General features: G+C 35.0%; 2 protein-coding genes across 2 annotated transcripts; one reads left to right on the top strand and one right to left on the bottom strand.

Moving 5' to 3' along the window:
* Positions 1-1,991: 1,991 nt before the first annotated feature.
* On the top strand, positions 1,992-6,512 carry LOC136800091 (uncharacterized). The gene is made up of 7 exons (XM_067056701.1): positions 1,992-2,113; positions 2,666-2,679; positions 3,382-3,540; positions 3,983-4,216; positions 4,717-4,933; positions 5,553-5,839; positions 6,153-6,512. The coding sequence occupies exons 1-7, from the start codon at positions 2,100-2,102 to the stop codon at positions 6,368-6,370; spliced, it is 1,143 nt and encodes a 380-aa protein (XP_066912802.1). The 5' UTR covers positions 1,992-2,099; the 3' UTR covers positions 6,371-6,512.
* Positions 6,513-8,987: 2,475 nt separating this feature from the next.
* Positions 8,988-14,624, bottom strand: LOC136800143 (perilipin-2-like). Its single transcript, XM_067056754.1, has 5 exons — positions 14,198-14,624; positions 12,865-12,947; positions 10,872-11,246; positions 10,060-10,338; positions 8,988-9,813 (listed from the first exon to the last, which is right to left on the bottom strand). The coding sequence occupies exons 1-5, from the start codon at positions 14,493-14,495 to the stop codon at positions 9,484-9,486; spliced, it is 1,365 nt and encodes a 454-aa protein (XP_066912855.1). The 5' UTR covers positions 14,496-14,624; the 3' UTR covers positions 8,988-9,483.
* Between the last annotated feature and the right edge of the window lie 2,653 nt (positions 14,625-17,277).

Raw genomic sequence — 17,277 nt, 5'->3', positions numbered from 1 at the left:
TGGAATTTGTATGCTAGCATTAAAGAGGAAATTGCAATTGGTTCGAATATTTTCCTGTAAACTGTCAGTACATTCAGTAAAACATAACAATATTTAACCTGAGTTATTTTCGCTTGCATTTTTATCACCAGTTAAAACCGATTACTATTCATCTTCACCGTGGAGCCAATGGAACGCATGGTCTACCACCTGTGGAGCCGCTCAACGCTCAAGAGAACGAAATTGTCAGAACCCACCTGGAAAACCATGTGGTTGTAAAAATCTAGAATTGAGTGCTCAAAGAGATACTACAGAAGCTCGTTCACTTCCATGTCCAGGTAATATTTAAACTAAAGATACATCTCATCATTTAGGGCCCCATTTATGTAGCACTGCTCATCAAAAAATTAAGTCACATCTGAAGTCTTTCATGATAATCTGTATATAGAATGAAATTTAAAAGTCAATTCTCTTTTGCTCAAACTGTTTAAGGGCTCTGACCATAGTGAAAATTTAATATTTGCCACTTACAAAATACAATTTTCTACTTGATGTAGCGCACAAAACTATAGCATGTTATACATTTTCTGTTAGGCCAATTATCCTTGAGTCTGAAAATTCAAGAATCACAATGAAAGAAATTGATGAAGAAGAACTGAATATACTATTGCGAAGAAGAATATTTCAACTTTGAAGAGCTTATTTTCGGCGAAGAAAAAACATTTAAAAAAAACTTTTGCGGTAGATGATGTATCTTTTACCGAACTAAAATTATTTTTTCGAAAAATTTTTACTAAAAGCTTATTTGCTTGAAAATCTTGAAAATAGTGCTTTTTGACCAATTTTCCATCCCAATTTTTCATAGAAAACCAGCCATAACTTTTGATGCATTAATTTAGAAAAATCTTCCGAAAAATTTAAAACAGTTCAATTCTTTTCGGACAGTTTGAAAGAACTGGTTAATTTTTACCCATTAAAACTTAGCACTTTTTATAAAAGAAGGTGATGGTGATGCAACATATTATTAACGTTTTTTTAAAGTTCATAACGTCATTTTTGCAATTAAATTCTTATTCGCACGATGGGTTATTTTTTCTTATTTGACACGTCCTCAAAGAGAGCTCACTAGCCTGATTAATCGTTAATTGCATCCTGTAGGGAGCAATTAATCGTTAATCACACTCTCCAATGCCGCGCCGATGTTTACTAAATTGATTTAATGCTTTTTCTTACATTTATTTTGCATCGAACGTTTTAATTGCATTCGAAATTTATTTTGTGAGAAAGAAAATCAATAAACAACAATAAAAGAAAGACATAAAGAGAAGAGAAAAATATAAAACTCTCAGTGTAATTTCTGTAATTTACTTTCCTGTAACTGGGAAAAAGTAGTGAAAGCCATTGTGCGATTAGCTCGTAATCACACAATAACTCGTACAATTCGAAAATTGCGCTCGTGATTTTTTTGTTTCGAATTTTCCTCGTCCTTTCGGACTCGTTATCATGTGATTACATATACTAATTACTCTTAAGGGATTTGATTAAAAAGCAATTTATAAAGGCAATTCTTTGTTAAAAGTGTTAAAGAACCTAAAATATAATTTTTATGTTCAAATACTAAAATCAATTTTCCGACTATGGTCAGAGGTACTCAGAGCCCTTAATAAATCCATGGTTGTCAGTATCAGTCATGACTCCTTATCCTTTGGGTTGAGACCATTCAGAGAGCTACCAAAAGGCTTACATCATATCTACCTAAGACTTTCTTTTTTTTAGAATCCACCTCAATTGTATCCGAAATGTCTTCATCGTCGTCGATGCCACCAGAAATGAGAATGAGTTCCTCCCCATCGCCCTCGCCCTCGCCCTCGCCCTCACCCTCAACCTCACCCTCACCCTCACCCTCACCCTCACCCTCACCCTCACCAAGCCCTTCTCAATCACCGAGTCTTTCTTCATATATCAGTCCTTCTACATCCATTGTTGACTCTCCTTCTTCCTTCATACACCCTTCTTCATCCCCCATCCAACCATCACTCTTCCCCTCTACTACTTCATCTCAAGAAGTCCTCAACGAATCAAGCTCAACTGACCATTTTGATGTCTTATCATCGCATTATATGATGTCTTCAACTACCCTGAGTATCAGAGGTTCAGTTTTCAAAGAAAATAGTAACCTCTGAAGACAAATAATATAAATTTTATCGCGCATGTGTCAATCTAATCACTGTAGAAAAAATCAAAGATGAAGAGCAAATATTACCATATTAATGTCTAGCAGACTGTATCAGTATGCAGTTTACTATTTACGAATTCCCCAGAAACCTCCAAGTGTAGTTGAAATGAGTTTATTTCGAAAGAAATCTTTTACATGATTCCCAAATGTATAACAGTAATTACTAAACTTTTAATTATGGAAATGTCACTTTAATTGAATCGAAATAATAGACAGACTTTATGTTATGATTCTCTATCACTGACTCTTTTTACAAAGCATTAATGACTTTTTGTAAGTTGTGTTTTCAACGACGGGAATAAAAATATCGACTATGACGCTCATCCAAGATCTTGGATGGTCGTCATGGTTACTTTTGTCTTCGCTGATTGCACGATGAATAGAATCTCGATTCGTCGGCACAGCGTAAATATATGATTTTGAGCTGTGCTTTTCACGGTAGTCTTCAACAACATTGAGCCCAGGTAATATACATGATTGCAGAAAAGATTAGATCATAGCAAATGAATACCTTCTTTGAATGCAATACACCCTTGTTTTAGTAAATTTGTTAGCTATGGAGCTTTATCTAATTATACCAAGTAGGAATGAGATTGTTTGATTGCTGGTGATGGCTCCAGGGCCTTTTATCGCAGTAATCCAGATCAATTAAGCTCTTTTCAAAATGAAGCTTTTGAAGCTATTTTGCCAATGACTTGTTCAGGTAAGCATGCATATGCTCTGGTCCACTTTTTGCCCTGCCTATTTGTGAATTAAAATGGGTAGAAAGTTAGTTGTCTAAAGCCAATGCATTGCCCTTTTTGACTTCAATAAATGAGTTCTGATAGATACAGTATTCTGATAGAGAGTTATTCAATACAATGATATCTTTTAAGCAAAGGTTTGACTGCCAACTTTCTGCCCACTTTTCAACTACTCCAACAAATAGAAAAACAGGGCTCAAATTCGACCGTCTAAACTGGAGCTTATATTTTCAATATCATGGGCTTAAAAATGTAAATCACCATAACTCGTGACTGGCTACTAGGAATTAATCTATAAATCAAATAAATGTAAGTTACAAGTGCTTTTTCGAGTTATGGAGGCTTCTCTATGGATTGCTTGACGTTTCATTACTGCCCCTTGAGAAACACCAAACGAAAATAAAGATTATTCAAAATTTACAGATGAAAAATTCATGGATCTAACGTGTCAACCATATGGTTTTGCCGCTGGGTTTAGTATGAAAGGTTTGAGCAAAAAGCCTGCATCATATTCCATTCAATTTGCTGGTAATAAAGATTGCGGAATATTTAATGCGAGCTCCACTGACAAGATCTATAAAGGTATTTATTTCTCGTTTTCATAAGTAATTGCGTCGATGATAATCGTGGATAACTCAGCATTGTTAACCGGTTACTTTTTCTTTTTCGAAGCGGGCTACATGGTTTTTTGCTCAATGCAATTGGTTCTTTTCGCATGACGACGGGCCTACACTGTACAGAGTTGCCCGTTGTTAAGAAAATCCATTGTGGCGTCACTTTTCAAAGGAAAAATGAACAATGCGTTGATACATCATTTCATTTGTTTTTTCCGCTTTATTTCCGCTTTATAGGATAAAGCTCTAAAAATCAAAACCGGTCATTATTGTATTAATGTAAAATTTTTAGACAGTCTTCCATTTGTTTTCACGGGGTCAACAGTTTGCTATTGTTGAAATTTCACCTCCCTCTCTTATGCATTTTTCCCATACACACACTGTTAAACTTTATTTCCCTCTTTTTGCAGGCCGTCTTTGGATGACGTCAAATTATACGGACTGTGGCGTCGAGGCTTACCATTCTGGTGATCAAATTGTCTTCGAGAAACAAATCATTATTTTGTATGGACCAAAAGATGATTCAGATTTGATTTATCGCCATTCTAATGATAACTTCACTGTTCAATGTTTCCTTGACCGACGACTTACCGAAAAGTTGGATATCGACGTCAAAGATCGGGATACAACAAATCCTTTCTTAAGTATGCAAAAATTTTGTTGAAAAGATTTACACGTTCTTTTATAAGAAAGAACTATGGAAGAACATAATGCCTTGATCCCTGAAATCGAATTACTAACTCATTAAGGCTTTATAGGCTCTAAAACACCTAATTTATTTAGGCGATTGTACTCCGCGGGTTGGGTATATAAATTTTAGCAATTTGGTCTAAAATTTGAAAATTTTGGCTAAAGTTTATGGAAATGGTCTCTCTAAGGGTGGCAAAAACGTCAAAAATTGGACAAAATTTTCGAAACTCAGACTCTCTAAGAGGGTCGATTTTCGAAATTTGGCTTGGACACCTAAAAGTTTCACCATGGTGTATAAAGGTCCCTGAAAACTATTGAAAAGAATCTTCTCAGATAGATTGGAAAGGCTAGTTTTCATTTTGAATAATTAACCAAGAAAAAACGACTTTGTGTTCCAAATTTTTGAGTTTCTATCGTTCGGAGAGTATCTAATGCGCTTTGTTTTTCACTTTAGACGGTACATCTGAATTTTCATTAAAGATGAAAGTGACAAAGCCAGGCAATGACGAAGAAATACAAATGGTGACAATTAATGAACCATTGGAATTCCAATTAGATATTGTAGATGCTCCAAATACGGTCAAAACTTCTCCACAAAATTGTTATGCAACCAGAGCTGATGGTTCTGGAAGATATAATTTGATTAAAGACAGGTTAGACATTTTAAAAGGGTATTTCAAATGAGCAATCGTCCGGAATTATTCCAAAGAACTGATAGTATATGATGTCTTATCCCCTATACCAGGCAATAAAGCAGTTTATACCTTAAATTCTTAACCTTATAAACTATATTTTTCATGGATTAAGTAAGATGTTTTGATCACTAGAACAAAAATACACACAGATTTTCATGTTTTGATTGATTCAGACATCTCGAGAGAGCAAATTTTTTTCCCATGATGTGCCCTGTGCATGAGCCCCGGTGAGCCCCTTTGAGTGAGGGGGCCAACATTTTGGAAAAAAATGTCGTCCACCATGGTTGGGCGACGAAGAAATTTCTTTCACTTTTTACACCCTCAAAACACCTTAAAACGATATCTAATTGGGGAGAATAATAGTTTTTGTGGTTTGATTTGGTCTCAAACCAGCTTAAAATAATAACTCTTACAAACGCATGACATGGTCTACCAAAAAGTGGGGGGGGGGGCATATGAGTGAGTCATCTTGTTCAAAGATTTGGTCACCTTAACCCTTTCCGTACCCGAGGGGAAAAAATGACAAAAGAATTGACGAAAATTTTCGAGGCGATACAGTTGTTACGGCGGGAGAAAATGAAAAATTTTTTCTCAGATGCGAGGATGACGAGACAACTGCTATCACCTCCTCAAAAACTGCAATCCATCGGTTCTCATGGGAAATGTTAGCTTTCAGATATTTTGGGAACTCTAATGCAGTCATCATCGTATGTGAAGTTTTGATTTGTAAAAATGAAGATTTTGCCGATTTAAGCGGAGAATGCAAAAGATGTGGTCAGACTTCAAAAAGAAAGAGAAAAGCTGTCAGTGATTCATTGATTCTTGAGAAAACAACAATCTCCAGTCAACCTATTTTTATCATCAACCTTCCAGACAAGCCAGGTCAGAATTTTTGGTTTAGGTCATTGTCATACTGAATGATATATCTCCCAATTTGGAGTCTAAGCTCTGGAGCTTTCTAGTAAAAGAACTGTCTTCGACTATCAACCTGGCAACAGAATCTACTCCAGTTGCTTCCCGTAATGGTGTGATTCGGGGATTCTTTACGATTGATGAGCCCTTGATAAGTAAATATGAATGATGTAGATTTTCACTAATCGCAAATCTTACACGAATTTCATGACTGGCTGATATTTACTAGATCCTTCTCTTAGCAGCATAAAGGGGACGAAACTTTAAACTTTTCATATTTTAGGACAATCACCAGCACAAAAGAATGAAGGATTTTTGGGAAGACCAGAAGGAATTTCATTGATTGCTGTTTTAGGAATAATCATTCTCGCCCTGAGTGCTTTCATTGTGAAGAAAAAGATGGTTGCTACCTCCTCACATTTGATGAAGAAAACTTTGCAAGTTGAAGGAAATGTTGAAAAAGGAGTTGACAACATGGCCATGGAAGTGATCAGAAACTGATCATGAATAACGGTTGAGAATTCATGTCTCATCGAAAAGTCCTCTTATTAATTAAGAAACGTATTAGCATTTAATCTACTGCACTTATATTTAGGTTTTTAAAAGCTTGGAAACTATGTCTGTTACATTTGATAGGATTTCACGAAAAACGGTTGCCGTAAAAGAAGCACTACTCAGTGGGGGCGTACGGTATTTCGGAATTGCTGAAATCGGGTAAAACTCCTTCGGTATTTCGGAATTCTAAAATTGTTTCAGTATCGGAAATCCTTGAAATTTTGCTTCGAAACTAAAGGTATTTTCAAATATCTTACTGCTTGAATTTTTCTCACCGTCAGTAGCCATTAAACATGTCATTTCATACATCAAAAGATGTATCGACTGTATCGTAAAATATTGAGAGGATAATTTTAAAAGTAAATTATTTTTTAACAATTTTTCTGACATCCGTAGAAATCAGTTATATTACTTTTTGTTTTCAAAATGTTCTCTTTTTAGGATAATTTTAAAATAATTTTATGATAATTAATAATTTTGTAAATCGCTAAAATATACTCTTTGTTATTTTTGTAATTGTTTTCAAAAAAATTCCTTTTAGGATAATTTTAGCATAATTTTAAGATAATTAATAATTTTGTAAATCGCTAAAATATACTCTTTGTTATAACTTCGCGTTAATTGCTATTCCAACACAATTAAGTCCGTAACATGGCTCCCCTCAAGAGCTCATATTTGGGGTAAAATGTGGCCGAACGAGTCAGTTATTTCTATTCGTATTAAGTACGACATGAACCGTTTTCGCATGTTCTCGCGCGCTCTGATGATGAGACAGAGATAACTGAGGACCACGTCTCAGGTAAGGAAGTTTCAAAAGTATAGATCAAAACACTTTTGATGGCATATTCACTTGTTGTTATGTGGATTGTATTTAAACTGATTTAATGTGAATTAGGTTTTTCCAAATTAACATATGAAGTACGTCAATGATCTGTTTATATTAGATTAAGAAATTGAGAAATATTCAATGACGTTTTGCTTTGATTTTATTGACAGCAATGTGTTTTTTTCTATATTTAACCCTTTGAGTGCCAGGGTCTTTTTTTCTAAGTTTTTTTTTAAAAATCGCTAGTTCAAACTTTAAGGGCTTATATCACCTGATCTAGAAAGAATTAGAAGCTCGTATATAGCTCGTTGGATAGCTTAGAGTCTCCTCTTTCTTTTGGGTGCCTTCGGCGCCGCCCGATTGAGGAAGGGCGTGGTGGGCGGCGGCCAAGGGGGGGGGGTACGTTAGGGGAATTAAAGCAGTCAGGCCCGCTGCGCGGACCTGACTGAACTGATGGAAAGGTGCCCAGTGGTAAAACTTCAAATCAATTCACTAGAAGACAGAATAAAGTAAAACAGGGCCAAATTTGGAGGTTCTTGGATCACTCGTTGACCAAAAATAGTCAAAAAACGGTCAGAATCTCAAAAAAGTGAATTTTTGTCAATTTTTTGCATTTTTTTGACTTTTTTGCTTAAAATCTCGCTGGAAAGACTCATTTTTGAAATTTTTTTTGCTTGACCATAAAGGACAATCTAATTCCTACGAGTTCGACCAAAAATAACGATTTCTAACTCAAACTGGGCATTACAGGAGGGCTTCGCCCTCCTATATAGCCCATGTCGTATATATACGACATCGGCACTTAAAGGGTTAAAGATCTGCCTACAAAAAACTGCTCTCCTGAAACTTCTTGATCAAGAATGAAGATAGCTTCGTCCGTTCTTTTAAAAGCCAGTGGATTCTTGGTGATTCTTACCTGTTTTTAAGATTTTTAGGATAAAAATGACAAAAAAGTTATTGTTCTTGATATAATCTAATTTATACTAAAAATTGCTTGAAAATTAATATCATTATCTTTGTAATTTCCAAAACCTAAGGTTCAGGTTTGTCGAAACTTTCCCCAAACTTTTCTTAAAGATTTTTGGTCAAATTTCAGTATCATATAATATTTAAAGTTGATCTTATATAAGCGTATATAGAGGCCATTTCCTAACCTGTTATCATAGGTGATCAACTTTATCAAAGGTTTCACAAGCTTTCATTAGAGAATTACAAATTACTTCTTGAAAAGCAATGCTTGGTAAAATTGTCATTTTTCAAAGCTTCACATCCAAAACCTTAGCTTTCCGTTTTCACTCAGCGGCTTTTTGAGCCTTTTGAAAAAATGCAAAACTGGGTTCTGAAAAAAAAAATCAGTTCTTTTATTGACGTACAAACAAGACAATAGAATAAAAACGATTAAGCAAAAAGAACAAAAATAGACTACAGTACAAATCCATACCCTGGGGATCACCTACGCAAATGGAGAATTCAGGTATGTGTCGGTCTTCAAGACGGTTTTCAACCTTCAAATGTTTCAAAATCCCCTTAAGGGTCTTAAACCTCTGGAAAAATCTAATTTCAGTCATGGGTTATAAAAACAGGAGAAAAAAAAATTAAAATTCGGGAAGAAGTCCAGAAAAGGGTACCAAAATTCCCAAACTTTCCCTCTAATTAGTCGTCTAATTTTTCTAATAAAAAATTACTGATTTTTCCAGCTGGTAAGATCAAGAACTATAACATCATTTCTAAAAAAGATACTTCGCGCATGCATAATATATATTTCATTGAATTTTCTCATAAACATAAGGATTTTATTAAATTTGAAAATATTATTACAATTCTTAATGAAGATTAGCAAAGATAACTCAAAGTAATTTTCAATTTTCTATTACTAAAAAATCGAACCCATTATTTCCAAAAATTCTACTTGAAGAAATTTTTATCCAATGAGCCGAGATGACATTAACATCAAAAAGAACGATTAAGTATTCTCTACAACACTTAAGCTTCTGCAAAATGACTGTTAAAAAATTTTTTTGTCCAATATTCAATATTTCATAAAAGGTTTTTTTAATAATATAAGAATAAACAAATTTTCTAACATTCAGAATTACAGAATTTATAATCTTTAATTTTCACCAATATTTATATGTTTACTTCAAACTGTTAATCATACCAAGAAATTTAATAAAGAGTTCTAATCAACCTATACGGGGGGAGAATGAATTGAAAAATTAAAGAACATCTTTATTTATTCAATCAGTTCTTTCTCATTTGTTTGAGCTGTATGTACTGGACTTGTATCAGAGGTGCCATTAGTCGAAGCTTCTGGTTGAACGGGACTTGAGGAGTGTGTAACTTCGACCATTTCAATTCTTTCGGTTTGAATTGATTTCGGTACGACCCATTGGACGAGACGCGAGGTTCGAAGGTACTCAGAGACAACTTGAGCAGGGACGTAAACAAATGCAACAGCCTTTTCTTTGACTTGGTCTATTGTCATTCCTTCTGTTGCAAGATTGTTGTAGTACTTTTCAGCCATTTCAACAACTGCATGCGGAAGTTCAGTCAGTGAGTGAGCCTAGAAAAAGTAAAGGCACATTATAATCACAATTTGAGAAAAAAATTACCTTAGTTTTTTTCATACAACTGTCTAAGAGCAAAAACAATCTTTTAAGGATTCAGCAAGTCAACAAGAGACACCTTCGATTGCTCATTCCGATGTACCACTGAATGGCAAGAAAAGTAATTAACCTAGGTTGTAACTATTTTATGTATCTCAATCAAAATAAGAATCTATTGTTTCCAAAAAATGAAAAAGACATACCTTGCTGTAAGCGAACACGATTTCCTGGGCATTAATGTAGACTTCTCCAGTCACTTGGATAGCTTTCTTTGGAATGTACATACTAGTCTTATAGACGTGATCCCACTTCTTGCCGATGAGTTCAGTACCTTCTACTAAAGTTTCTTGAGCTAAAGTTTTGATTGTTGGGTAGTTCTCCTTCAATAGATCTTTCGCTTCAAGGCTTTTGGTTGCAACATAATTGGTTCCTTGTAAAACCTTTTGGGTCATTTCAGAAATTTGCTTCTGTGCATATTGAACCTGAAAAATAAAAATAAAAGTTTGGTAAGTAGAAAGTTTGATCAAAATTTTTTTCCTATATATATATGAGGACTTTTTCAAAGTCAATTATATCGGCCATTTCAAACAGTAAACGCTTTTTTTATAAGAATATCTTCTATAAGATATCAGGGTGAAAATTGGCCAAATCGTAAGAATACCCTAAGAATACCCTCTAGGGTGAATTTCACAGAATTTGATAAGAATACGGTCATTTTGTATTTGGTTAACAGAAAAAACTGCTTCCTTTGTTAGAGATAAATTTAAGCTTTGAGGAAGAAATCAAATTTTAACCCAAATCTTCACTCAAAAGCCCAAAACTCTCAAATTGATCATTTCTCATGATTGTAAAAAGGTCAAGTCTAAAAAAGTAAGAATTACGTTATAAATATTTCACCCTAAATTTTGGCACTTCCTTAAGAATACTTGACCCTCATCCAAAGTACACTATTCTTATAAAAAAAGTGTGTATACAAATTATAATTCCAGTCTTACGGTTTGCAGAATAAACTTACATTGTCAATGGTAGTTTGGACTGGTGTATAAGACATAACTTTACGTGTTCCACGTCTGACAGCTCGTTCTTTGAGGTTTCCAGCTCGAACTAAAAGTCCTTTATCTTCGTCTTCTTCAGCCTGTTCTAGTTCTTTCAAATCATCTGGACAACTCCCATCAGTTGGAAAACATATCTCTACCATCAATTCCGAAAATGAAACAGCATTATCAAGTTGGGTTGTGGTTTGCTGACCGATGCGTGAAGCACTGAGCTTTTCGATGTAATAATTTGCAGTCTCTTGTGCAGATGTTTTGTAATAGTTTGCTGTTTCTTGAGCTGATGTTTTGTAATAATTGGCAGTTTCTGATGCAGAAGCCTTCGCACTTTCAGCAATCTAAAATACAAGAAAACCATTTTTCAGTATTTAGAATGATAAATAAATTTTCACAAAATATCTTCCAAATACAATTTTTTATTTTCAAGAACCAAGTCAGAACCCATTTTTAGAGATTTCAAACTTTAAGACTTTGGAAAATAGTACCATTTCTCTAAAAATTCGAGAAAATCTCTTTAAAAAGTACTGTTATATGACTTATATGTCAGAGAGTTTAGTACTGATCCCCTGAACTTATTGGCATAATGAAAATATAAATCAAGGGAAGGGACTAGGATCAATCTATCAATAGTTGAGTTGAGAAGAGTTGACTTCTTGGACACATCCATAATTTGGAGGTGTTGCTCAGGACCAGCAACTGAAGCTTCCTGTAGGCCAAATGATTATGCAAGGCCTTATTGACTGGAGTCATCATTCCTTAAATCTTTGTCTTAAATAGACTCCAGCCCAATTTAGTTGACAAGTGACCGTTGCGTAGTGGTAGAGCATCCAGCACAATGCGCAAGGTTGTGGGTTCAACCCCCAGCCAGGTCATACCAAATATTTCCAAAATGGTATTGCTCTCTGCTTAATGATCAGCAATTCAGAGAGAAGGAGTGGCCACCTTCCCTACTTTTGGGTAGATAGCTATCGGTTGCAGACTTACTTACTAATTGTCAAGTGAAAAAGCATTGAACATATTAAAACTAAGTGGTTTCTAATTCAATAAATATTACAGTTTATCGCATGACGTGTAAAATATGTTCAATCTGATTGGTTACATTACAGTGCATAAACGTCATATTTTCATTTATTGCACTGTTCGTTTTATTTGCACTGTTGCGCTTCATTTATTGCACTGATCAATGCAATAGCTTAATTTTTTTAACGTCAATTTCTTTGAGAAATAAAAAAAGGAGATTTTTCAAGTCTTGCAATAAACCAATTATCACATACTCTCGGGTACCTAATAGCCGTCCCCCCGCTAATTAATTTTTGGAAAAATGTTTTTGAAAGTTCCCTTTTTTGTCTTAATTCTACTGTATTAGCCTCCTTTTCAAACATTTTCCACCCAGGACATTTTTATTCCAACCCCCCTCGCTTATTAAATTTTGAGATTTTTTCCAACCCCCCTGCTTATTCCAACCCCCTGGCTATTAGGTACCCGAGAGTAATACCTCTTGCAATAGGGGTTTATTTTTCTCGTTCTTTTATTTTTGCTGTTATTATCACTCGCCTTGAAAATAAGAAGCAAAAAATAAAAGAACTCAAAAAATAAATCCCATATTGCACTCTGCACTATGCGATAACTAATACATAATTGAATCAGGCAAAATAATCAAATCGAGAACTGTTCTTTATTTCTTAATTTGTCATAGACCTTTTGAAGGAAACGATACAGTTTTGACTAAAAAGATCAGCTCTAAAACACTATTTAATGACCCCAAAAACATTACATATATATAATCTTAGTGTCCTACACTGATAACGTATGACTTTCTTAGTGCGTTAATTTTTATTTTTGTTGGACACTAAGAGTATCTCATGTTGGAGTCATTGAGTTAAAATGGCATCTAGTCCTACAAGAATTCTATTGCAGGTTGATTTTTATGTTCTAAACTCAGATGAAAATACAAACCTGTGTGGGAGTTTGATTAACAATTGGAAGTTTCTCTTGCACTTTTGCTAATGCTTCCGATGCACACTGATCAATTTTTCCAGCTGAAATGTATAAAAACAAAAATGAAAAATGACATTACACATTGCAGCCACCTTCATAAAAATAGTTAAATCATCTAAGAAATTACACTGTTCTAATGGAAAGAATCTTTCCTGACAAACAGGGTTTCAAGCTATGTGCATTTGGCAGATCACTCTAACAGCTAATTTTTTCCCTGGGGATTTTTCATAATTGATCTTGAAAATAGCACTACTTTGCTCCATTACGATATTTATTTACTTATTTTCTAAAAAATTATTATGCATTCCTAATTGCAGATATCACACAAAAAAGAAGTGTTGTGTAAAATCGCAATCTGCTCTCCGTTTAAGTGTTGTGAAAAACCACAACATTTTGGAAAATTGCAGCACTGTGGAATTGTGATATTTGCTAAACTGGATTTTAAGGGGAACCATCCAAACTCAAACTTTGCAACGAAAAAATGTTAATTTGACATTTAAAGTCGAATGGGAGTGGTGTTGGTTGTCATTTATTTGTGGCTAAGAAATTTTCACCAGAAATAAAAATCCGTAGTGGAACACGCGCGAGTGTCCAGGAGTGTCTGTGCACTCCAAGAGGAACGAAGAAGTATGATTGGATAACTTGGTGGAGTATCAAAACAAATTTGTTGTCAAAGAGATTTAACAGTAAGTGAAAATACAGACCAGATATTAACCAGTCCCATGTTTCGACCAATCATCCCAAATTAGAGCAGTACCAGTAGAGTTTGGATGGCTTCCTGTAGCCTGGATAAAAACTTTACTAGGCTGGACTAGGTTTGCCATCACCCGACCGACCCTACCTCGAAACCTGCCGACCTGCCGACCCAAAAAATTTTATTACCATTTTAAAGAAGATTATTTTTCCTTCAAAAACTTCAAACAATAAAAAATCAAAACTTGTATCTTGTTTGTCTCAAGCATAAGAATCGTAAATTCCCTGCTAGCACTTCTGTTTTTCATTCAAAACTACCTAAATGTAAACAAACTGTTAACCTTTCCATGGACGAAAATTTCAAAAATCACCAAAATAAAACAAAATTTCGACCGACCGACCCACCTCCTTAATCTAGGGTCAGATGACGGCAAACCAACAATTTTTTAAGCCCAGCCTTATTGAATGTTTTCGCTCTCCTTTTCTGAAATAGTTTGGACTGGAAAAGTATTCCAGAAAAATCAAGTTAGAGAGGGACTGGTTTACGTATATATGGATTAAAAAAGATTTAGCAATGATCACTGTGAAATAATTTTACCTGGGTCTGTTATGTCACCAACAATTGGTTTTGCAGCTTTTAGTGCAGTTTCTGTAGCAGAAAGAACAACTGGCTTTGCAACTTCACTAGCTTGGGTAAAATACTTTTCCCCAGTGGTAAAAGCTTGGTTCAAAACTTGATTACGATCCTTCAATGATGTGTAAGCACTTGTGAGCTGAGACAATGTCATTGAGTACATTGGAATTTCTGACAATCTTTCATGGAAGCTTTTCACTTCATTTGGTGGTGTATCTGGCAGTGTGTCGACTTCCATGTCACTTCTGTTATCTCCAGACATTTTCACTTGATTTTTAGTTAAATCTTGACAGTAAAAAGACTTGAAAATTGAATGATCTCACAATCAAAAATCTTGATGAGAAATAATAAATATACTCTTCCAGGTTGCTCTACTATTCAATGGCAAAATGGTTGCTGCCTTGAATTTCTCAAGATAAATAGTGTGTAGTAGCATGTACTTTGCACTGATTACATCATTATTTGCCAATAGAAACGCTACTCACTCATTTGCAAAAACATCCCAAAAATGTAAATATAAAGTCCAAAGGTCATCTTCAAAATTGTGAAAGAGCTTTCACTTTACAGCAAACATATGTATTTTATCTTTTTTCCCTGAATAAAACCCTCACTCATCACATCCCTGTCATCATCATTCATCATTAGAAGCAAAAGAGAAGTATAGCTTGTACTTTGTACTTTTTTATCAGTTTCAGTTTGACTTTTTTTCTTGCCTCCTCAAAATAAAACTACGTCGTATACATCGTACATGTTCGACATGTCGAAATCAAATTTAAACATTCAAAGACTTACAACCTTATTGGCATTGATTTACTGGATGTCTGTTTCACTAGGAAGATTATCTAACAAAGATAAGAAAAGGATTAAGAAAACCCTACGACCTTCTGTCTCTGGAGTGTGGCGTTGACTGTGCAGTTGACCTTTGATCTTTTGATGTTTTTCGATTTTGTTTTGATCGGCAATAAGGCCTGGGTACTAGTAATCAGGGGGTTAAATTCCTCCAATTGTTTGGGAAAAGGATATCTGTTCTGTTGTTTAGCGTAGATGATTCCTCAAGAGACTGATTTCTAGAAAATTTCAAAAATGAACCAATCTTTGTACACAATTGAATAAAGAAACAGACAACTCGAATATAATAAACTATTAAGAAATATCAAAAATACTCATATAACCCCCGTCGATGCTTCGAAATTTGCGCGGGTAAAATGACGCGGGAATCCTATATTACTTTCACTTTCGTCAAAATAAGATATTCTGCACTCCAGAAAGTGTTTTTTTTCGGACGAATGTTTTTATAAACAAAGAAAACCAGCACTAAAGAAAAAAACATCAGGTATTCGCTATCAATCATCCATGTAAGTAAACTTTTTTCTTTACGAAAACACGAAAGCCTGATAGAATCACGCATTCACTCATTCACACAAGTTTTTCTTCAATTTTCACGCAGTAACAAGCCTTTTCAGTATAACCAGACAATCTCAATCGAACGGAATCGACGATCGAACCAGTCGAACCAAATCGAACGCAATCGACCGATTGAAATTCGATTGTCGAACGCAATCGAATCTCAATCGAATATTACCGCAATTTTCAGATTCAATTGATATTCGATTGCGTTCGATTGCGTTCGTTCGATCGTCGATTCATTGACCCCCGGATTGTTCATCGCACAATTTCTACGGGAAATCGAAAGTAATTTCATTCGGCTTGTGATGTTTGAGAGCATGGATGTTGGGAAGCTGCAAGAATAAAGCCAGACGATCTCAATCGAACGGAATCGACGATCGAACCAGTCGAACAACAATCGAACCAATCGAATATTACCCAGAATTTTGACGTTCGATTGAGATTCGATTGCGTTCGACAATCAAATTTCAATCGGTCGATTGCGTTCGATTTGGTTTGATTGGTTCGATCGTCGATTCCGTTCGATTGAGATCGTCTGGGTATAAAACCCTAACTCTTCATATGAAATTAACGAAAAATACATATGTGGACTATATTTTCGACAGATAAAAAAATTCACTCCATTAAGAATTAGTGAATAAGGCTGAACCTGTGTGGAAACACGTGGGAGAGGCCAGGAGAGGCCAGTAAAATTAAAAGGAAAAATTACAGAAGAAAAAGTCAAAATCAAATGTTTGGCGAGCTACAACTGGTGGATATCAACGACAATCAATCCTGCCTGCCTTGGCTTGTTTGTATGTAAAGTCTGAAGACCACCTCATCGAATAAACTCTGACACTTCAACATCAGACTGCACTCATCCCACAGCTTTTTTTTTTTTTTTTTTTTTTTTTTTTTAATAGTAATTAAATATTAAATTAAAACGTTACAATATATAAATTGCTTAAAATACGTAGAGCTAGGAAATTCAAAGTTAAATAAAGAAAAGAAAAAATTGAAATCACGACACAAACAAAACTGAAAACTGAATCGAAAAACTGTCGAAATAGCACAACCTAGCGGTCATGCCAAACTCAAAAGCATAAGCAAAAGCAAGGGTAAATACGGTGAAAAAATTAAGTACTAAAATCTATGAAAAGCTAACATTTCAAAATATTGTTATTTAATAAATCAATCTCATCAAACCTAAGGTTTGGTTTAAGTGTTCGTGTACCGCGAATACATGTTACGACTGATCTCGTTAAAGCGAACAAAATTTTTGTTCTGATCCAATTTTTGGTTTGAGACGCGTGAGAATCTGTCTTATCAGCTAGTAGATTAGCTAGCGCTCCAAAGAAGTGCTCAGCCTCTACACCCATTCCACCATTCATGGAAAATATCAACAGAGTGAATGATCCATGATCAACTTTGATAATTCGTTCGTTGTAGTTTCTCTTTTTTTCCCGTTCGTTTGACGCAAAAGCGCTTTTGAGGCTTTGGGCTGTGTATCTCAGAGCATAGGCGTTGAATACCTTTACATCAAAAAATGCTCGTTGTCCACGAACCCAAAAGCCTCCAGCACTGATGTTAGCTCTTGCGTTGTCAGTCGTGATCGCACCTTTGTTTAAACGTTCGCCAGTGATCGGCTCCAACATTGG

This window comes from Clytia hemisphaerica, unplaced genomic scaffold, assembly GCF_902728285.1.
Source record: "Clytia hemisphaerica strain Z4C2 unplaced genomic scaffold, Clytia hemisphaerica genome assembly, whole genome shotgun sequence".
Taxonomy (NCBI): domain Eukaryota; kingdom Metazoa; phylum Cnidaria; class Hydrozoa; order Leptothecata; family Clytiidae; genus Clytia; species Clytia hemisphaerica.
The sequence above is the reverse complement of the archived record's forward strand: the minus strand, read 5'-3'. Positions and strand labels throughout refer to the sequence as shown.

Excerpts from the sequence above, each read along its gene's own strand:
- LOC136800143 (XM_067056754.1), bottom strand. The coding sequence starts at position 14,495 with ATGTCTGGAGATAACAGAAGTGACATGGAAGTCGACACACTGCCAGAT. Across the intron at positions 12,948-14,197 it reads TGGTGACATAACAGACCCAG|CTGGAAAAATTGATCAGTGT; the intron begins GTAAAATTATTT and ends TATACATTTCAG. Across the intron at positions 11,247-12,864 it reads TTAATCAAACTCCCACACAG|ATTGCTGAAAGTGCGAAGGC; the intron begins GTTTGTATTTTC and ends CTTGTATTTTAG.
- LOC136800091 (XM_067056701.1), top strand. Across the intron at positions 3,541-3,982 it reads CACTGACAAGATCTATAAAG|GCCGTCTTTGGATGACGTCA; the intron begins GTATTTATTTCT and ends CTCTTTTTGCAG. Across the intron at positions 4,934-5,552 it reads AGGTTAGACATTTTAAAAGG|ATGCGAGGATGACGAGACAA; the intron begins GTATTTCAAATG and ends ATTTTTTCTCAG.